Raw genomic sequence first — 23,509 nt, 5'->3', positions numbered from 1 at the left:
TGAAGCATCCATCAATATTAAAAGAAATGAATTATTTAACAGAACTCAGTTTTGAAAAATCACCCCTGTAAAAAAAAATTATTGTTTGGGTGTTAAATGTCAAAATTAAAAGATATGCCAACGACAAAAACCAAGATACATGCCTTGCGGTAAGGGGTTCTCTATGCTTGCTTTGGTTCCTAGGTTCAACATCCCATGAGACCAATTTTTTAAGCTTTGAAATTTAACCATTAACACCAAAATGATTAAATAATATTATAAAATACCACTTGGAATTTAAATAAATAAAAAATTTCAAAACTCATCTAAATATCAAGAGTCAAATATAAACCACTTTTGAGATGGTTCATACTAGAGCGACCCTTTAATTTCATAAAAGTTGGCATGCAATTCCATATAAATTTGTAACTTCTATGGAGAGGATTCGACCATCTTTTGGAAACAAACGTACGAAACTTTGTATCTTCTTATCTTCAAAAAATATGAACTTTTTAAGATTCTTCAAACCAATTCTTTAGTCTATAGAAAACCATATGTAACCATAGAAATTTACAAACTAATAGCATTATTTTTTGTAAATTATTTTTGCGGAAGGGATGAACTGAGAAACTCCTCAGCTATAGCTGGTTCCCTTGGAATAAAATATGCAGAAAACAAATATATTTACACTGCTATTCTAATCAACATTACAAATATAGTGAACAACATAGCCCCAAGACAGAATACCAATTAAAGTGTGCCTCAAGGTCTTCTTGATGTGTCCAAAACTTCAAAATTTTAGTTTGTATAGGCAAGAATATAAGGAGGGATAAAACAAATGAGTCGTCTCGCTTGTGCTGCAGCCGAAGCAATGTTCCTTCCAATTCCAATTGCAAGATCCTGAATCATAGAGGAATTTACATATGAATCAAAAAGTGAATGACTAACTTGGAACAAATTCATGCAATATATTTAAGGTCAAGGCTACACAAAATGAAAATCAGACTTGCGAAGTTTCAATCATCATCACTGTCAGACATAACAGTCATTCGCCGATTGGTTGATGGTTTTCTAGGAGGAGATTTTTCATCAGATTCAAACCCCTTCCTTTTGACCTTACCCTTTAAATCTAGACTCTTATGCTTCATTTCCTGCAAGTAACCATCGAATTAGTATTGAATTTGAACAAAATGGAAATGCTGAGTAATATTCATGCATTAAATTGAGTTATGGCCGAAAGGTGGTCCTTCGTCACTCTACCAAAAATAAACAAAACAAATACCTCTCCTATTCTATATAACCATACTCCCACGTGAATATTACCGTATCAATAACATAAAGTGATTTTGCTAAGGGAGTAATTCACTTAGAGGATAAAGTAATCTTAACGATAGATGAATAAATCAGCCGTCGATAATAGGTAATGTTTAACAAATTATGGATATGTTTAACATATCAACCATTGATTTTCTCATCGTCGGTTGAGATATCTTTTGAAAATAAAAATATATATATAATATCTTGTTACTATCAGAAGTTATCTCATAGGGCCAGTTTTCCATCATACTCTTAAAACTATTAGACTTGATGACCCAACTCAAACCAGCCCGAATATTGGGTTGGTGGGTTAATCACCCATTTTCAAATCCAAAACGGTCAAATTTATTTGGTTTGGATACGAGTTTTCCCACCCAAACAAAACCAACCCATGGTCACCCTACTTCCGAAGTTCCCGACATGAATCATGGCACATAAGGATCCCAATATATGTACAAAAATCTTTATCTCGCACTGTAACAACTGACAAGAAAACTGCAAGTCCTGTGCAAAAAATTGAGTCATGGTACGGTTCGGAATTTCAAAACGGTATACCAAACCAATAATTTTGGTTCAGTTCGGCTCTTAGTAAATTGAAACAGTTCAGTTCAATTCGAGTTAATTTTTACTAGGGTTTGGTTCGGTTAGGTTCAATTTTTCTTATGAACCATACCATGAACAGCCCTACTTCCAACTCATCCTCAAAGTGACGTTTACGACGAGAATTATAATAATCTGCTTCATCGTCCTGAAGAAATGGAGCATCAATAAATAATGGAACTGACACACTTTAAGTAGGAAGATACGCTTAGAGAATATTTCAGCAACTATATAACACCTAAAAGACAGCACTGTCTCCAGGAACAATTCAAAATTATACCTCGTCCAAAGCATCCTCTAAATACCCAGGAGAAAGTTGGCGCCTCTTCTCAGTTGGAACCAGTGGCGAAGCTAGAAAAATTATAAAGTCTGGGCAAGTTTTCACTGGCTCCGCTACTGATTTCATAATTTTCGACCAAGACGGTATTTGATATATGCCCTCTTTGTTTCCTAATATGGTGCATTTTGAATTAAATGAGCCTTATCTAATGTTATATCTGCAGCTTCACAAGGTATGGTTCAGCTGAGAATGATCTTTGTAGGGAGGGAGTAGGAACACGGTTATTCTTCGACAGAAGGAAAGTTCTGCACTCCAGAATTGACATTCTCATAAAGAGGTACAAAACAATCTACATATTTTACTGCATTCTTCTAGCACTAAAAACCTTCATGGGCTTGAAACATATCTCACACACACCATAAAAATCATGCTGAACATCTAGTCATTTACATCAAGGCAAGAATTAATGTGATGTTCTAATGAATTAATGTGATGTTCTAATGCCTACTGTTTGTAATTGCCAACTTTTTAAGCAAAACTATGTTTGGTAGGCCGATAATGAAACATTTATTCAATTAACTTGAATCACTATCCACTATTAATCTTAAAGAATTATAAATTACAACAATTATAACTACATGTTACTAAGATAAATAGCAATAGCACTCCATAAGCAAATTCACATAACCTTCAAAAATCAACAAAAAAAAGCAACATCCATCAAGTGTGGCAATTCAAGAATTCAATACCAAAAGCACCATCCCAAATCAAGGTTCAATTATCAAAAATACAGCAAAGCAAAAACAAAATAAAAGAAGAAGAACCTTGGTTCAAAACTTTTATCAAACACTTGGTGGGCATATATAGCGCGAAACGACAAATTCAGCACCAATTCTCCATCAATTCGTCCAAGGCAAAGAACCTCTGATTGAAGCTATAAAATCTTTCATTGAATTTGCTTTTCATCCAGCCCTAGTTAAAAAGAGACAATTTTTAGATTGTTAAGCTAAAAATCTTTCTGAGTAATACACAAAGAAGACTCTTACACAATTTACACCACTCTTGCTTTAGTCATTGTGATCAGATAATTTCAAAGAAGATGCTTAAACATTTTACGCCAATCTTTGCTTTCGATGGAAATAGCTCGGCAACAAAGAATCTTTGAAAGTTCATGAAATTGGTAGGAAAAAGACGAGCATGACTTACTTAACAGCTATTGGCAACTGCTTCAAGACAGACGATAAAGGAATAGGTTGGGCGGAGCCTGGGCAGCTGCCCTACCTGGCCGGGTTTGGGTGACTTTGACATTTTGTAACTTTGATAACTTTTCTTCTATCTTTCACTAAATCAATCTTTCTCTCTCAATAAATAAGATATTTTAATCTTCCATTCTTTATAATCGCCTAAAGTCACAAAGTCACGGTAACAGTAAAGTTACTTAATCCCTGCCCAATTACGTTAGCCCTGATAGGCTGACTTTCAGCCTGGAAATGATATGATTGATTATACCTTTTCCTTTTCCTCTTTTTCCCTCTCAGGATCAATGTCTATAGCACAGTTTTTAACCTTATATACCTTCCTTTGCCTTGAGTCAACAACCGATGAGAATTCAAGGACAAGGAAGATGGCATAAATTTCACTTTCTTCAATAACCTTCCTTGTGATTGCTGGATTCCCTGTAAGCAAGTACACATAGTCTGATAAGGGGAAATAGTAAATCATTGAGCATGTCATGAGAATAATGAAATTCACCTTTCCATGTCTTAGAAAAAGATGTGATTAATCATGCTGGGCATCCTGCTCTGATATGTCAAGAACTTCATTCCCGATTAATAACTGAAGATTGCCATCAGACCACCTTACAAAACGAGCATTGCTTTCACATGACCGTGAACAATATTTTTTACTACAAAATAAATTATGTAGCGCAGCTGAAACTAAGATGCCCTAAAAGGTTGAAAAACATTTAACAATAAATCAGAATACAAGAACTCATTTTACCAACACTCTTAATTGAAAACAGTAATGCAAAAAGAATACATATTGCACATTCAACATGTAAATTTTCTGCATCATATCAACAGTAATACACATTAAATGCCATTTCATAATTAGGCTATTTGATGCCTCAAACAATAAGTCAAACCATTAACAAAGATCTAAAGTTAAACGCACTATCTATAAAAATGATTCATGAGAAAATATTATATTACCAAAACCAAATCAAACCGAATCATAGTAAAAGGTCACCTGAATCGAACCGTTTCAAATTACCTAGAACCAAACCAAACCACTTGTTGGTTTGGTATATCTATTTGGAATTCCGAACCGTACAAAACTGTTAGAAGACAGTTTTTTCCAAACCGAACCATTTGTTAAAGAAGCAAACCATTATACCTTTTGTTAGTACAAAATTTTAAACTTGTTTTTAGCATTTTTCATTTTCAATTCCAGTTCGGTTTATTTGCCATCTGCTTTAAGGTTCTAGAAGTGTTAGTTCAACACAGATTCGGTTCACTAACCAAACATAATGGTTCGATTATTTTAACTTTAGTTCGGTTCTTGGTTCAGCGTTTTTTTTAACATTCCTAGGTTCAAATGTAGAAATGGTCCAAGATAGAATACAATGGCGCCGTATAATCCATATAGCTAACCCCAAATAATTGTCAAAAGCTTTGATTCTTATTACATCTAAGATGTTAACAGTTACAATGGATGTAAAAGAAGAAAATAAAAAGTATGCACAAGAATTTCAGGATGTTCATCATCCCAATCCTCAAGAGTTAATTGAAAATGGGTGATCGTATTAGCATGCAAAAAAACTAAAATAGTATACAATACTCACAGAAAGAATATTAAAAAAAAACTAAAAATAGTATACAATTACTTACAGAAGTTGAGAATTTGTGACTTTTCTCCAACGTACAATATTGTTTTCCAAGCGTATGCGCTTCTTGTTTCCAAGTTCGTCAATTACAAAGGTGTCCTCTTCCTCGTATGTTTTAGTATCAAAAGGTTTTGGATCAACACCCATGATATTGGAAACTTTAATCAGGTCTATCTGCCACAAATATGAGCGACGGTCACATGAATGAATGTCATATGACAAATGTGTTCTATTTGTAGTTAGGTTCCAATAGAGTGATATCATATGCCAAAACCTATTCACCATACCCTTTTTATCAAAACTTGTTCAAGCTCAATTCTCATCATCTAGTTCACTTTCACCGACCACAACATCAGAAATTTATCAAAAAACCTCCCAAAACGATATGTTGATGTTCCTGTAAACACTTCAAAATACATTTTCTCTGATTTAAATGCCAACTTTTAACTAACAAAAAACTTAAGTATGCAAAAAGAAAAATAGAAACCAAATGTCTTAAGTATACAAGTCTCTCACGCAAGGCAGACCTTATTAGGAAGAGCTGGTGGTTTACGTAATAAAATCTCTAACTCCAAGGAGGAGCCAAGTGGCTTATCTTTAGTTTCCATTTCAATGTTTTGCTCCTCTAATTCATATTGATGATCTTCATCAACAAGTATATCCTCTGGTCTCACGTCTCAGGCTCTTTCCATAAGTCCCTTCTTCATCCGCAGGATATCTCTACAACAGGAAACCAATTAAATGATTAATTCTTAAAATTTGAAAAAGTATAAATAAAATATATGGCATTATTGACACCTACATTTAAATCTTGTTCATTGTCTGCATACCCCATATCCTCCTTTTCGTCATCAAATACATCACGAATTTCCAGGGCAGAATGCAATTCATGAGTTTTATATATGTCTATGGGTGACCTGCTATATTTTTTTATTTTAAAAAAGGACAAATTATCAGTCTATGTGTAGTGCAACATAAAAAAATGTGCATGCTAAATCTTGGATCATCGGTAATTTTCTATGTTCTAATTGATCCTCTAATTTAAGACAAATTTTTAAAACATGCATATCAACACAAACAATATGAAACAGAACAGCACAGCCAACCCGTCATGTAAATCATAGTCAAACATAGATATAATCATTACAAATTGTAAAATACTGAAATGAAATGCACCGACAAAATCAAAGGTTACAATGGTATTTAATTTCAATGACTAGGTACTGAATTCATGAAATTTTTTATGATGTGAATATATATAACACAGAACAGAAAGGAAATTCATCTTTCATTACAAAATTCAATGCAATAATTGACTGGCCATTTCGAGCAGCAAATTGACAAAATACACATGTTATATTTTCTGTATTTACACATTATAAAAATAATAATGTCATCAGATCTATCTTGATTGAAATCAAGCTAGACAGTTAATACCCGCGCGGCCGCGCCGTTGCTGGGCGGATTGTAACTTCCACGCAAAGTTATACCTTGTTGCAGGGGGTTTTCTGAGGGGCGACTCTCACGGCCGAGGATCGCGGCCAATCAGCAGAATATCAGAAACGGCTCCGTTTGGTGATGTTAAGTCTCAGGGCCTGGACGTGGCTACTCTCTGTGTCTGCGTCTGCAAGTCCCTGAAATTTGCATGTTCTGCACAAGTTTCCTTCTCTTTCTAATTCTCTGGGTGTGCAAGTTGTTTTTTTTCTTGATGGTGAGACCAAATAGCATACGGAAGCCAAACAGTGACTAGGATCAGAGAGTTAGCAAAAGAAGAGGAGAAAAGGAATATGGGGTATTTTGGCCCAAATTAGATCAATGCTGCTTTTTTATACTCTTTTACTTCACTGCTGCTAAGGATTACTCTAATACTCTTAATCTGAAGCTTGTGGGATTTGAAATTCAATGATAGAAAAAAAGTGCACAGACAACTTGGTTGAAGGAAATTTTTAATGCAATCTGTACAATCTACACAAGACATATTTGTATAGACTAGACACCCTGCATACAAAGGGCATCGTCTATAAGAAACTTGGTGGGACAAATAGAAAAAGTAAATCACATTCTCATAGTTACAGCATCACTGAAATAACATTTTATTCATGCAAAGACATTAGAATCAAGAAGGACTGCACAGGCAAGAGAAATCATCCCAAAGAAAATCACAAAACCACAAGGAAATCGAGAATATTTAACTAGATGTCTAAATCACATTAACCACAAAACCAAAATTCCAAGTGTAGGTTTGGTATCGTGTTGCAATTTGCAAAGAGATCCAACTAGCATTGAAGTGGATACCACAAATTCTCATTCTCTCATTTTATCGGACGTGTTTGACTCACAAACCCACAGCCAAGTAACTTAGTCCAGTTTGGATCAGTTTCTTATTTAGTTTGTAACTTACAAAAATAATTAAATGTAGTATTTCAAAAACTGAGGGCGCTTTCGAAAAAATTGAGCTCCTGAGACAGATTCCAACTTATGTCAAACATTTTATTTTAGAAGACTTGTCGCCGTTTTAAGAAATTTGAACTTTCTTTTCTACAATAAGATAGCACTCTAGAAAAATTTGGGCTCATAATACCAATTTTATCTTATGTGAAAATTGAAAAAAAAATGTATCTTAGAAGACTTATTCTTATTGTAACATTTCAACTTTTCTTTTTTATATATACAATTGTTAAAATAAGGCTCTCCGAAATTAATCTTAATCAATAACAAAACATGTTCAGATCCCACCATAAAGTTGCAGATACACTAAGAACACCAAATTTATACTACTAATAAAACCTAGTTCAATTAACTATACAGCATGTTGTCTCCCCATCTTCTTATCTTCTTCTATGCCAATAGTCAATTTCATTGAAGATTTTTCCATCCCACCGGTGCTTATCATGGATTCACTCAATCAAGGTTGTCAAAATCGGGATCTTGCATAAGATCGGGAGGTGATGCTAAGATCGTAAAATATAAGATTGTAACTATGATCGGAATATCCTACTCAATTAATTTTGTAAGATCGAGAGGGGGTAGCAAGATTGCAAAACATAAGATGGTAAGAAAAATCGTAAGATGCTACTTAAACGGAAAATAATACTACATATTTGAAGTATTTCTACATGATATTTTCATAAGCAAGTGTATTCGAGAGAAAATGGAGGCCACCGAACTGAAACTGTTGCGCCTTTGTATCTTGTCATCCTTCTCGACTTGTAATGGTGGTGGCCAGGATTGGTCAATCGCACATAATCATTGGTTCTACCATTTTTTTTCATAATTTGACTACAACCGCAATTCTACTTAGGATCTAGGTTGTTGGGGGTAAGTGAGATCGTAAAATCGTAAGATTTTAAGATTTAGATCGTGATTTTAATAACCATGCTCTCAATAGTATAACATTATAGAGGCTCGGTTTTTGACACCCTCGTTTTGGCCACTACACAAGCACTTTCTATATGTTTACTTCCAGCGCTATTTTGCTTACCCCGACTTGCTCAAGTTTGTGCAAACAAATACATCTGTGGAAGTAAACTTATGGACGATCTAGTGTTGTAGCAAAAACATATTTCATCCCATAAAAAATAAACAAATTCACCAACACATAATCAAAGAGTAACAAAACCAGAAAAAACAACAAACACAACCATCTGGTTAACTACTCAAAACACTAGATGGGTATACCTTAGTCTTCTGGCTGCATCAACTTCTACACCGTCATTTTTATCGAAATGATTTTCCTCAGATCCACTTTCAACAACATCCCTCCGCCTACTTGTAACAATGCGCTGACTATAATCATCTTTAGCATCACTATCCGAACCCCTAGCTCCACTCTCTTCTTCTCTCTGGTCACCAACCTCCACTTCAATCTCTTTGAGAAATCTGCTCCCTCTCTCCTTCACTCTCTAATTCCACCTCTCCTTGTCCTTCCACTTCTCCTTCTTGCCCTACCTCTCCCTAATACTTCATCCTGCAAAAAAAAAAATTACAGAAAAATTCAGTTGTGAATTTTGAATTTCGAAAGTTCGAATATAATCATCGAAACACATAATAAACAATTGAATTTGAAACAAATACATCAAGCGAATATATTGAGATTATGGAAATGGTGAGTTTGTAGTGGAAAAACTATACTGAGATTATGGCAAAAAGTAAGAATATTACATCAAATGTTCCCATTTTAAACACATGATGTTTAACAAATAAGGGGTAATATAGAAATTTCTACAGCATTTCCTTTTCTTATATTAAGATAGATTATAGAAGATGTTCACGCCTCAAATTGTACTATTACTATCACAATGAGATTGTTATTTTAAATGCTAAAAGCTGAATGGTGTAAAAAATGAAGTGTAGGACTGAAAAAGACAAAGTTTTAAAGGAGAGTTGACAATAAAAAAGGGCAAAGGCAAATTATGTGTAGATATCATTTGTTAAGGAGGTCATTATGAAATAATTATTTATTTAAGCTCGCAATTTAAATAAGCTTAAAGAGAAAAACATAAACTGAGACATGAACTGAAGTTACTTGTTATCAAAAAATTATTAGAGAACACTATGGAAAAATCATCCCATGAATATTTCAAAAGAAAAAATCATTAGAGAATACTAAGATTAAATACATTTTGTTAGAAATTTGTAAATATATAGAGTTAAGAATATTTGTATGCGGAATGTAATTAACTATAATATTTTTAAATGAGCCCTTAGTCTTTCGTATTTTAAGAATATTTTTAAATGAGCTCTTAGTCTTTCGTATTTTAACATGGTATCCAGAGATTATTGAGAGACAACCCCTCACCGTATTTTATCCGGTTGACCCACTGTCTTCCGGTGAGAAATTTTTGACAAACTGTGTCATAACTCCGGTTTGCCTTCCTTACACTGTCGTGACGCATTCCGGCATCAGTTTTTGAATTTCTCCGGTCACCACCAAACTACCGCCGCCGCCGCTATCATTTCTGGCGACCTTCCGACAGAAGCGCCTCCTCCAATCCCGATAACTTTTCCACCACCCCACTCGCCACCGTGCAACTATTCTAGATCCAGTCTCAGATTTTATTTTCGATTCACGAAAAATTATAATCGAGTTCAAACAGATCCTTTTTCACCCGTTTCGCGTGATATTTTCTCTTTACGCCAAACTACAATGATTTCCCCCAGTGGTATCAGAATATTAGAACTCAAATTCTACTGCTTCTGATGCACACACTAGTAATTCGTAATGTTTAAATTCTATCATCTCTATGTGTTACTTCTGTTCTATATGTTACTTAATTGTCCATTTAATTTACTTTCATCGGTCGTTTAACTCGTTCTCTTGATTGTATTGTCACCTTCACTAACAGTAATGTTAACCTGCAGGATCGGAGTTCGGGACGAACAGTTGGCATCGGATATGAGTCTCAAGAACTTTATTACCTTTCAGTGTCATCTCAGACATGCTCAACCAAAGATCTTCACTCACTATCCATGCTCAGTTAGGTCATTCCAATCTTCCCAAACTACATAAGTTGGTATCAAATTTATCGAAGGTATCTAACTTACATTGAGTCCTGTCAGTTAGGGAAATACGCTCGTAATCAATTTTCCAATCGAGTCAATAAACGAGTTTCGTCCTCTTTTGCTTTAGGGTCTGTTTGGTTGGGAGTAGATGGAGGGGAGGGGAGGGGAAGGGAGAAAATATTTAGAAATATATGTGTTTGGTTCATTTTTTATAAGTGGAAGGGAGAGGAGCAAAATCCCTCCTAAACTCACTTTTTGCTCTCTTCCAAATCGGAGGAATTTGGAGGGGAGGGAAGATTCATTAATCATAATTTTATTATTTCCCTATTTTATCCTCAATTATTTTTTTAAATTCAAGATTGTCCTTATTGAATTATTAAAGACTAAATTTTTTCTCCGTGTTATTTCACGTTTCATTTTTCTTCTATTGTGCGGTTGCTATTTGTGCGTTGCTCTCAGGTGAATTTTTTTCCTTTTTATTTTGTTGAATTTCCCTTTTTGATATTTTATTATTTTTTTATAATAATAACAGACTTATATCAGTTCTTATTTACAATATATAATAGTAATAAGGTTTTTTTATTATATTATTAATAGTAATAATAATATACAAATATAGTATATTTATGTTATAAATATAGATTTTAAGTCTAATATTATTTGTACAATATTTTTAACATTCTAATATTATTTTATCTATTTTTAATTATAGAAATTGTTTTATTGGATTATATGAATCATCACGATCAACTAATGTGTATTGTTTTTTATTGTTACAGTATGGTTTATGAATGAACAAGTTTTTATTTGGTGAAATTTCCTCGTTATTTAGAATTATTTTTAGTAAGTACAAATAACAATATTTATAAAAATAAAAAGGTAAATTGATTTTAAAATCCCTCCCCTCCCCTTGTGAGCCGAACATACATTTGTTAAAAATCTCTCCCCTCCCTCCCCTTCTTTGAACCTAACATATATTTAATTAAATTCTCTCCCCTCCCCTCTATTAAATTCTTTCCCCCCACCTCCCCTTCGTTGAATCATACGGACCCTTAGTTCACTCCGATGTTTGGGGTCCCTCGCGTATACACTTTAGAGTCTAGGTATTTTGTCACCTTTATTGATGATTTTTCACGTTGCATGTGGTTATTTTTAATGAAAAATAGATCTGAATTATTTTTTATTTTTGAATAATTTTATAAAGAAAATAAAAACTCAGTTTGGTGTGTCTATTCGTACCTTAAGAAGTAATAATGCTCGTGAATACTTATCCCAACAATTTCAAACTTTTATGTCCAGCAATGGTATTCTCCACCAAACATCTTTCCCTTATACACTTCAACAAAACAAGGTAGCCGAACGCAAAAATCGGCATCTCATAGAAACCACTCGGACCCTACTTCTCCATGGTAATGTTCCACTTCGGTTTTGGGGGATGATGTGCTAACGGCATGTTACCTTATATATCGCATGCTCTCTTATGTCCTTAACAACAAAATCCTTCATTCAATCCTTTTTTTCAATTCTCCACTTCACCTAATTCCTCCCCGAGTCTTCGGATATACATTTTTTGTACATAATTCATCTCCTGATCTTGATAAACTATCAGCTCGATCACTAAAGTGTGTCTTTCTTGGTTATCATCGATCCCAAAAAAATTATCATTACTATTAACATACTTTACAACGATACCTCGTATCGGCCGATGCTACCTTCTTCGAGTCGGTTCCATATTTCAAGCCAAGTAACTTCAGAACCTCTTCAAGAAAGTACTCCCACGCCTCTTCTAGAAGTCTCATCTGCCATTGTTCCCCATCATACTAGGGAACTTGGCCCACTATACCCCTACAGTTGACCCCCCCACTTCTCGCCTACTTCAAACATATCGTCAACCAATACCTGTCCCTGAGGCCGTAAATGTCCCTGAGGACGTACCTGTCTCTGAGGTCATTGCAGACTCTTCACTTACGTTCTCGCCATCACCAAACCCGATCCAACAACCTGAGTCCGATCTTTCGATTGTCCTTCGAAAAGGTATGCATCAAACACGAAATCCTTCTCCACATTATATTGATTTATGTTATCATCATTTTTCCCTTTTGCAGTATACTTCTTTGTCTTCTGTTTCTATTCCTAAAATTATAGGTGAAACATTATCTCACCCTGAGCGGAGGCAAGCAATGATTGATAATATGTGTGCTCTTCAAAGCAAGGGTACATTAGAACTGGTTCCTCTACCCCCTGGGAGATTTTTAGTAGATTGTCGTTGGCTTTATACAGTGAAGGTTGGTCTAGATGGTAAGATTAATCGATTTAAAGCTCGCTTACACTAAAATTTTTGGGTTGGATTATAGTGATACCTTCTCACTTGTAACCAAGATGGCATCTGTTAGACCTTCTAGCCATTGCAACCATTCGACATTGACTTTTTCATCAACTTGACATCAAAAAGGCATTTTTGCATGGTGATCTTGAAGAGGAAGTATATATGGAGCAACCACCTGGGTTTGTTACTCAGGGGGAGTCATTGAATATGGTGTGTAGGCTACACCGGTCTCTTTATGGTCTTAAGCAATCTCCGAGAGCTTGGTTTGGCAGATTCAGTATTGTAGTACAACAGTTTAGTATCAACCGTAGTGAAGCTGACCATTCTGTTTTTTATCGTCACTCAGCCCGAGGGTGTATTTATCTTATTGTGAATGTAGATGATATTTTTATAACTGGTAGTGATCAGTAGGAAATACTCCAGTTGAAGCATCTGTCGAATCAATTTCAGACAAAAGATCTTGATAAACTCTGATATTTCTTGGGTATTGAGGTAGCCCAATATAAAGATGGTTTGGTGATTTTTCAGCGAAAATATGCTATGAATATTTTAAAAGAAACAGGTTTGTTGAATGTTAAACCCCTTGACATTCCTATGAATCCAAGTGTCAAACTACTATCCAATCATGGAGTCTTTATCTGACTAAGAAAGGTATAGGAGATTGGTTGAAAAGTTGAATTATCCCACAGTCACTCGTCCGAAAATTTGTCACAACGGTAAGCCAAATCTTAAATTCTCCTTGTCGGGAACACATGGATGTTGTTATCCGAATTCTGAGATACATCAAATGTGCTCCAGGGTCTAATGTATGAAGATAAAGGACATACTAAGATAGTTGGATACTCTGATGCTGATTGGACAGGGTCACTCATTGATAGACGACCCGCCTTTGGGTATTGTGTACTTGTCGGAGGAAACCTTATATCCTAAAAAGGTAACAAAGTGTAGTTGCAAGATCAAACGTCGAGGCAGAATATAGGGCCATAGCAATGGCAACATGTGAACTCATTTGGTAAAAACAGTTGCTCAAAGAACTTCAAATTGAAGAAGCAAGACCAATGACACTTGTTTGTGATAATCAAGTTGCATTGCACATTGCTTCAAATTCAGTCTTCCATGAAAGGACCAAACATATTAAGATAGACTGTCACTGTCAGAGAGAAGATTGAATCAAACGACACCGTCACAAGCTTTTTCAACTCTAATGATCAATTGGCAGATGTGTTTACAAAATCCCTGCAAAGTCCCAGATCTAATTATATATGTAACAAGCTTGGTGCTTTTGACTTATAAGCTCAAGCTTAAGGGGAGTGTTGATATTTGTAAATATATAGTATTAACAATATTTGTATATAGAATAGTCTCACATCGACTATATCATGTAATTAGCTATAATCTCTATATATAATAAAGTCTCCGTAGTGCTTTTCAAAACACACGGTTTATTCAAATGTCTCTTAGTCTCTCGTATTTCAACACATCTCATTTATGTAAATACATACAAATATAGTCAAATAATTTGGCCCCGATTTACTACATTTCTGGATCCAAACATACAACAAAAATCCAATCCGATCTAAACGGTTTTCATAAAAGAGAATCGAAACACATAAAAAAATATTCAGTTTTTTTTTATCAGATTGCAGTTTTTATTGGATTTGATCACCCTATCACTTTCCATATAGCTTAGCAACTTTATGGAGAAGATTTGACCATTGTTTTTGGAAATATAAACATACAACAAGACCTGAGACAAATTACCAATTGATGTGTGCCTGTGGTTCTTCTTGATGTGTCTATAACTTTAAAACTTAAGTTTGTATAAGCATGAATATAGAAGAGGGAAAAAGCAAAACGAGTCGTCATCTCAGCTTGTGCTGCAGCAAAAAGCATTGCTCCTTCCAAATTCCAATAGCAATAACCTGAAACAAATAACAGCGAAGCTAATTTCATACCCGAAAATCGATGACAAAAATGAATAGAAAATGTGGAGGAGAAAATAGCAAAAGGTTCTCTCTTATGCCAGCAAAACAAATGGTTCACATCTCGCGGCAAGGACGCAATCACAATAATGAATTATATTATGTTAAGGCAGCACAGAATGAAAACCTGACTTACAGAGTTTCATTCGTCGTCACTGTCAGACACAATGGTCATTCGCCGATTGGTTGGTTTTCTAGGAAGAGAGTGTTCTTCAGATCCAAACCCCTTCCTTTTGACCTTACCTTTTAAATCCCGACTCTTATGCTTCGGTTCCTGCAAGTAACCATCAAAATAGTATTAAAACCATAACAATGTTAGTTAATAACTTATTTACAACATTAGTGCATTAGTGCATGCCTGTAGATAGCAACCTAACAGACATGTACAATTAAACAGAACCAAAAAAAACAGGGATAGTGTAATAATTAATGCTTAACAAATCATTGATATGTTAATATATCAACCTTTGATTGATTTCCTAATTCAAAGGTTGACGTATCTTTACAAAAAGAAAAATAATAATATCTTGATACTATCGCAAATCTCGTATGGGCCAGTTTCTCATCATACTCTTCAAATTATTAAACCCGATGACCCAAACCAATTCGAATATTGAGTTTGCGGGTCAGTTACCCATTTTTAAATCAAAAGCAATCAAATTTGATTGGTTTGGATCTGAGTTTTCCGTAACCCAAGCCAATGCAAACCCATGGCCACCCCCTACTTCTGAAGTTCCCGACTTGATTCAAGGCACATAAGGATCCAAACATATGTACACAAAAGTTTCACCCTATCCGGAGATACAAAAATAGTCAACTAAACAAAGATAAAATTGGTTTTTACGAACCAAGGAAAATGGTGCACTGACAAGAAGTAAACGGAAAATAATTAGAAATAACTATGGAGTCCAAAATTAAAGAAAATTATTATACAATAAAATATTTCAGTACCTCCTCTTCTTCCTCGTCTGAAGCAGCAGCATCGGCTTGACCGGTTTCTTCATCATCTTCTTCGGAGTCCTCATATTCCGGCTCAGTATCATCATCCCTCGTACGTGAATGAGGTATTTCTTCTTCTTCGTCTTCATCAGTTTCATATTCAGATTCCTCTCTCTCATATGGGTAACCCAATGGATTCCGTGAGGATTTTGCTGGTGGAATAGATGACTTACGAGGGATGTTCTTTGGTCCCTGTGACTAGAATTCCAGATATTAACCCTCGTTACTAATGTTAATACAAATATAATCAACAATATAACCCTCATTACTAATGTTAATACAAATATCATCAACGAAAAGTACAACTCTGAAAGACAATAATAATACCTTCCTAGCATTCATAATCCTTTTCTCTGCCCGGACTTCAGCTTCCAATTCGTCCTCAAAGTGACGCTGTTTACGACGAGGATCGTAGTAATCTGCTTCATCATCCTGAAGAAAGGGAAGGTCGATAAATAATGGAACTGACACAGTTTAAGTAGATGCTTAGAGAATATTGCAGCAAATATGTAACATCTAAAAGACAGTAGAGTCTCCAGCAACAATTCCTAAATTTATACCTCGTCCAATGCATCCTCTAAAAACCCAGGAGAAAGTTGACGCCTCCTGTCAGTTGGAGTATATTTTTTATTCACCTTGTCACGCTTACGGCTAAGCAGTTCGCTAGCCCTAATAATTTGACTTTCAGCCTGGAAATGATAGGGAAATTAGACTATTGTATTTGAGACAAAATATAAGTATGTGACTAATTTGTATGATTGATTATACCTTTTCCTTTTTCTCCTTTTCCCTCTCAGGATCAATGTCTGTAAAACAGTTTTTAACCTTATAAGCCTTCCTCTGCCTTGAGTCAACAATAGCAGTCAACAACCGATGAGAATTTGAGGACAAGGAAGATGGCATAAATCTCATTTTCTGTAATAGCCTTCCTTGTGATTGCAGGATTCCCTGTAAGAAAGTACACATGGTCCATTGAGGGGAAAAAGTAAATCATCAAACATGTTATAAGAAAAATGAAATTCACCTTTCCATGTCTAAGGAAAAGATGTGATTGATCATGCTGGGCATCCTGCTCTGATATGTCAAGAACTTCATTCCCAATTAACAACTGAAGACTACCATCAGACCACCTTACAAATCGAGCATTGCTTTCAACCTGATCATGAATAATATCTTTTTACTACAAAATAAGTGATGTAGTGCAACTGAAACTAAGCTGCCCTTAAAAGGTTGAAAACCATTTAACAATAAATAAGAACACATGAACTCATTTTGCCAATACTCCTAATAAAAAAAGCATTAATGCAAAAGAAAATGTATTGCACATTCAATAGGTAGATTTTCTGCACCATTATCACCAGTAATACATATTAAATGCCATTTGCTATTTGTTATGTCACTATCTTGAAATATGATTCGTGAGAAGACATTATAACATTAGCAAAAGGGAGATGAATAATTAATATAAAAAAATTATTAAAAAAAACAGACCAAACCAGTGTTGTCCATGGCGGATGGCGGAGAGCCAAAATCCCACCATACCAGACAATTTGTGGCACCGTTATAGCGGATTACAGCGGAAAACCCCGTATTATCGGCTGGTAATTACAATTGCGGCAAGGCCAAAAACCGCTATGTATATCAACTATAGCATCTAGGTTGTTAATCTCGGATAGCGGCGTGTAGCGCCAAACCCCTAAAATGCTATAGTTGCATAGTGGATAGCAGGATGACCGTATTGTGAAGACTAAAAAAAAAAAATATTATGTTTCAAAATATTAGAGCTTACGATTTTGCTCCAAATTGAGAATAGCAGCCATCAAATCACAATGACGCCGCTATTGCACCACCCTAGTGCCACTACGACAGCGATTTTAGCAGCGGCTATGACCGCTATCGTCAATAGCGCTTCGCAGACCAAAAGCGTATCCGTGAGGGGCCGTGCCGTTACACTATGCCGCTATAGCAGTGCTATTGCGCGCTATTGACAACCTATAGCAGCACCGCAATTGCGGATATTTGATAACACTGGACCAAACCACTAAAAAAGATTTGGAATTAAATGGTTTAAATCTAGAAATGGTCCGGGATAGAACACAGTGGCATTGTATAGTCCATATAGCCAACCCCACCTAATTCTTGCTACAACTAAGAGAGTAAATGTTACCATGGATGTAAAAGAAGGAATATAAAAATAAATATAAAAACTAAAATAGTATACAATTACTTACAGAAGTTGTGCCATCAGGATTTTTGACTTCTCTCCAACGTACAATATTGTTCTCCAAGTGTATGCGCTTCTTGTTTCCAAGTTCATCAGTTACAAAGGTATCCTCTTCCTCATATGTTTTAGGATCAAAAGGTTTTGGATCAATACCCATGATATTGGAAACTTTAATCAAGTTCATCTGCCACAGATATGAGAGATGTTTACAGGAATGCATATCAAACAATAAATGTGTTCTATTTGTAGTTAGGTCTCAATAGAATGATACCAAATGTCAAAATCTATTCACTATAACGTTTTTATTGAAACTTGTTGAATTCTTATCACTTGGGACACGTTCACCAAACATAACATCAGAAATTTATCAAAAAACTTTGATGTTCCTATAAACATTTCAAAATACATACATTCATTGATACAAATAACAACCTTAAACTAACACAAAATTTAAAGTATGCAAAAGAAGAGTAGAAACGTAATGTTTTAACCAGCTTCATCTTAAAAATAACATATAAAACACAGGTCTCACACAAGGCAGACCTTATTAGGAAGAGCTGGTGGTTCACGTAATGGAATCTCTAACTCCAAGGGGGGCCCAAGGGGCTTATCTTTAGTTTTCATTTCAATGTTTTCCTCCTCTAATTCATATTGATGATCTTCATCAGCAAGTATATCCTCTGGTCTCAGACTCTTTCCGTAACTCCCTTCTGCATCCGCTGGATATCTCTATAACAAGAAATCAACTAAATAATTAATTCTTATAACTTGAACAATAAGCATGTAAATGAAATACGTCAATATTGACACCTAACACTCACATTTGAATCTTGTCCAATGTCCTGCTGAGCTGCATACCCCTCCTCTTCATCGTCAAAATCACCAAATACATCACGGATTTCCGGGGCAGAATGCAAATCACGAGTTTGATCATTCTCATCTCTAGGTGACCCGCTATATTTTTTTAGATAAAAAAAATGACAATTTCTCAGTGTCAATGTTGTGCTACATAAAAGAATTGTGCATGATAAATTTTTGGTCATCGGTAATTTTCTATGTTCTATTTGATCCTCTAATTCAGGATAACTTTTTAAAACATGCATATCAACACAAAGAATAAGAAACAGAACAACACAGCCAACCCGTCCTGCAAATTAGACTCACCCACAGATATAATCAATTATAAATTGTATAATACTGAAATGAAATGCACTTACAAAATCATAGATTCCATTGGTATTTAATTTCAATAACTAGGTATTAAATTCATGAGTTTCTGCTAATATATAAAACAGAAAAGGAAGTTTCATCATCCATTAGAAATCTCAATGCAATAATTGATGGGTCATTTGGGGCAGCAAATTTACACATTACAAAAATAATAATGTCATCAGATCTATCTTGATCGAAATCATATAAAAATCTAGACAGTTAATACCCGCGCCGTCGCTGGAAGGATTGTAACTTCGACGCAAAGTGAAACCTTCTTGTTGGGGGTTTCTGAGGCGCAACTCTCACACTCGAGGATCGTGGCCAATCAGCAGAAGAGCGATTACCCGGGTGAAATTTGTGTGATTTCCTCGAGGAAACATAGAATCGACTACTATTGGTAATGTTAAGCCTTGGGGGCCGGACGCTGTGGCTCTCTACATTTGCGTTTGCAAGTCCTTGCAACCCAGAAGCCCCTCTCGGCTTTTGTCTCTGTGTTGCGCGTAAGTTTATTTCTCTATCTTTCATTCTCAGGGTGTTCAATCTCTAAAGCTATTGTGTGCAAGTTATTTTTTTCCTGATGGTGAGAAGAGAGGACACGGGGAAGCAAAACAACGACTAGGGTTTGAGAGTTTGCTGAGGAGGGGAAAAGGAATATTGGGACCAAATCACTTCACTTCTTTTTTATACTCAGTTTTTTATTTGTGGAACTTCTTAAATATCTAGTTCCTAACTTACAAAATTAACTTAAATATTTCAAAATATGAGAACGCTTTAGAAATAATTGAGCTCTAGAAACTGATTCCAACTTATGTCAAACACTATATTTTTGAAGACTAATTGTGGTTTTAAGACATTTCAACTTTCTATTCTACGATAAGATAGCACTCTAGAAAAAATTGGGCTCAAAACTAATTTCAACTTGTGTGAAAATTGAAATTCTGTATCTTAAAAGACTTGGTTAATGTAACATTTCAACTTTTCTTTTTTATACGTGCAATTGTTTAAAAAAAAAATCAACTGAATTTAGGCTATGTTTGGATATCACAAAATGAAGAGAGCGGAATGGAAAGGAGCTGAGTTGAATGAAGCGGCGCGGAATGAAAATTCCATTCCATTGTTTGGAAATTTTAGGACGGAACGAGACAAATTCTTCATTCCACCCAAATCGAAGGGAAAGAAATATGGTGATAAATGATGGAATGAAATGGAATGCATACCAATTCATTTTGTTCCGCTCCATCCGATTTTAAACCATCCAAACAATGGAATACCACTCCATTTCATTCCATACCACCCGCTCCACCTGATTTCATCAATCCAAACAAAGCCTAAGTCTTCATCAATAACAAAACATTATCAGATCCCATTAATCCAAACAAAGCCTAAGTCTTGATTAATAACAAAACATTATTAGATCCCATCGTAAAGTTGCATAAACACTAAGAACAACAATATATACGAGTAACAAAACCTAGTTCAATTAACCAAGTAGCCCGCCATCTCTCCATCTTCTTCTATGTCAATCATCAATTTCATTGTAGATTTATAAACGCCAACGAAGCTTAGTACGGATTCTCTCGCATTCAATAGCATAACATAATAGGGCCCATAGTTTTTGACACCCTTGTTTTAGCCACTACACCGGTACATTCCATATGTTTAATTCCAAACATAATATCATCCAAAAGTTTACATCCCGACAACAAATTTGCGCAAATAAATACATCTTCGGAAATAAACTTATGGAAGATCCCTATTGTGGCAAAAACATCATTGCTATAAACAAAATATTTCATCCCATAAAAAACAAACAAATTCAACAACACACAAACAAAGATTAACTAAACCATAAAAAAAAAAAAAAAATACACAAAAATGTGGTTAACTCCTCAAAAAACTAGATGGAGGATTACCTTAGGCTTCTAGCTGCATCAACTTCTTCGCCATCATTTTCATTGAAATGATTCTCCTCAGATCCACTTTCAACAACATCCCTACGCCGGCTAGTAACAACGCGCTGACTATAATCATCTTTAGCATCACTATCCGAATCCCTAGCTCCACTCTCTTCTTCTCTCTGATCACCAAACTCCACTTCAATCTCCCGAGAAATCTGCGCCATCTCCCCTTCACTCTCTATTTCCACCTCTCCTTGTCCTTCAACTTCTCCTTCTCCTTCTCCGTCTTGGCCTACCTCTCCCTCTCCTTCATCCTGCAAAAAACAAAATTCCAGAAAATTCAGTTGTAAAATTTTGAATTTCGAAAGTTTGAATATAATCTTCCAACACAGATACAATCGAATTTGAAGCAAATAGATTAAGCGATGCTTCAGGAAGAAACGGAATTAAGCTAGGGTATGGAAAAAAATATTGAGATAATGGAAATGGTGAGTTGATAATGGAAATACGGAGTGGACGATGATCTTACGGAATTGAGTTGAGGATTGGATTCGAGTTCATCTTCCTCGTCGGATTCATCTCCGAAGAGATTCTGCATCATCTGGTGTCGTTTTTCTTCTCCTGCCATCGTTCTGTGCGCTCTGTGTTTCGGAGGGAAAGTGAGGGGTTTTTCAGCAGCACCGTTTAAAGCAAAATGATGGTGTTGCTCTCAGCGAAAACAACTGACATTTATATTTTCTAGAAGTTACATAAATTAATTAATAATAAAACACATCAGATATGAAGTATGAAGTGTTATTTCATTAAAAAAAATTAGGGTAAAGCTTACGTGTTAAAAAATACGTTAATAGAAAATTGTCTTAAAACAAAACAACGAAAATATTAATTATAAATTTCTAATAAAAATATTACACAATTTCTCCTAAAAAGTTTTTACATTTATCTTTTAACATTTGTCCTCGTATCTTAGCATTATCCAAAAGATTAAGCAAATTATTTTGTCCAAGTTGTAATAATATCGATTCAGACATTGGTTCAGTTACGAACTAAATATTAATAATTTATTTATATTAATCTACTTTAATATATCTACTTTTAATATATAAAAGTTTTTTTTTTTTGAAAAAATATATAAAAGTTAATTACCACCAAATTTCCCTAATTACCTTAATCAAAGTCAATTTAAGATAGTTTTACATACCCCTGAGAGTAATTACACAACTAAATATAATTAATTCCAACAACTTGATTAATTCAAATATTATTTATTGGAATATGGAAAATATGCACTACGTTCTATGCTACTCATTACATTGGAACATTCATCTTAATAAATCTTAAACCGTTTCATTTTTTCTCCCTACAGCTATATAGTCGTACAATACAAAGCAACCAACATTACATGCCTAAAATCTTCCTCCTTCCAGTTGTCGTTTTCAATCAATACTTCTGAGGTATATTTGGTTTCTCCTTCCCCCAGTTCCCTTCTTCCTCTCTTTAACTGAATACTGATATTTTTTGTCTTCTATGTTGTTGCTAAACAGAAGATGAGCCGAAAATTTAGCTCCCTTAAGGAGCTTAACGATTCAAAGAAAACATGGAGATTGGCCGTTCTAGTTGTTGATCTATGGAGTGTTATCAACAGCAAGGGTAAGGAGCATCTGGAGATGGTTATAATGGACGCATCGGTAATACTTCGTATTCTTTCAAATCGTTTCGTAGCTTAGTATATTTTTCAGTTATGATATTGTTGTTGTTTGTCATCATCAGGGTGATAGGATACAAGTTTTGATTCGTTCTGACCATACACCGAAATGGAAAGAACGAATACGTGAAAACATGTCTTGCATAATCAACAATGGAACTGTTTATGATAACGATTTCCAGTGGAAGCTTTGTGATCATGACAAGAAGTTTGTGTTTATTGGTGGTACGACTGTGAAGGAAGTTGATATTCAGAACCTTCCTCCCAAAAGATTTTATTTCAAAGACTTTTCTGATATACTTGCACGCAACTGTGAACTGAACCGACTTGAAGGTAAATATATTAGGCCATTTATTTTCTTCCTAATGAAATTTATTATATTATTACAAAACTTGATTTTAACTTCATTTTTCACTCTGTTTTTGTAGATATTACTGGTGTAGTTCAAGAAATCAACAATTTTCAATAGTAAAAAATTCCATTCACATCATTCTCTAAAACTTACACAAATCTATTTCAGCATGCAGCACAAATCAAAAAACCCTAAAACCTAACTAAATCGGACATCAAGAAAAACCCAACACAATGAAAATAAATC

At 34.9% G+C, this 23,509-nt stretch overlaps 2 protein-coding genes across 24 annotated transcripts; both read right to left on the bottom strand.

Annotated features, from left to right (window-relative positions):
• Positions 1–594: 594 nt before the first annotated feature.
• Positions 595–21,920, bottom strand: LOC131662624 (protein LEO1 homolog). 23 transcript variants are annotated; one of them, XM_058932467.1, is made up of 21 exons: positions 21,736–21,920; positions 21,222–21,520; positions 18,918–19,050; positions 18,640–18,825; positions 18,104–18,280; positions 16,897–17,028; positions 16,641–16,820; positions 16,433–16,561; positions 16,200–16,304; positions 15,825–16,070; positions 15,010–15,147; positions 14,653–14,813; positions 8,742–9,030; positions 6,501–7,061; positions 5,866–5,983; positions 5,591–5,783; positions 5,351–5,469; positions 5,068–5,237; positions 3,929–4,123; positions 3,223–3,852; positions 595–3,148 (listed from the first exon to the last, which is right to left on the bottom strand). In XM_058932467.1, the coding sequence occupies exons 1-11, from the start codon at positions 21,832–21,834 to the stop codon at positions 15,016–15,018; spliced, it is 1,818 nt and encodes a 605-aa protein (XP_058788450.1). In that variant the 5' UTR covers positions 21,835–21,920; the 3' UTR covers positions 595–3,148; positions 3,223–3,852; positions 3,929–4,123; positions 5,068–5,237; positions 5,351–5,469; positions 5,591–5,783; positions 5,866–5,983; positions 6,501–7,061; positions 8,742–9,030; positions 14,653–14,813; positions 15,010–15,015. The 23 variants fall into 23 exon arrangements, with proteins under 23 accessions (XP_058788450.1, XP_058788451.1, XP_058788444.1 ...); XM_058932468.1 differs by having other exon boundaries at positions 5,866–5,980; XM_058932461.1 differs by having other exon boundaries at positions 6,554–7,061.
• Positions 996–5,671, bottom strand: LOC131659457 (protein LEO1 homolog). The gene is made up of 7 exons (XM_058928646.1): positions 5,591–5,671; positions 5,103–5,237; positions 4,217–4,243; positions 4,024–4,123; positions 3,686–3,873; positions 1,970–2,044; positions 996–1,130 (listed from the first exon to the last, which is right to left on the bottom strand). Exons 1-7 carry the CDS (start codon positions 5,669–5,671, stop codon positions 996–998), a joined length of 741 nt encoding a protein of 246 aa, XP_058784629.1.
• Positions 21,921–23,509: the final 1,589 nt, after the last annotated feature.

This window comes from Vicia villosa, linkage group LG3, assembly GCF_029867415.1.
Source record: "Vicia villosa cultivar HV-30 ecotype Madison, WI linkage group LG3, Vvil1.0, whole genome shotgun sequence".
In the NCBI taxonomy this organism is placed as follows: Eukaryota; Viridiplantae; Streptophyta; class Magnoliopsida; order Fabales; family Fabaceae; genus Vicia; species Vicia villosa.
Note: the sequence above shows the minus strand (reverse complement) of the source record. Positions and strands in the feature narration are given on the sequence as shown.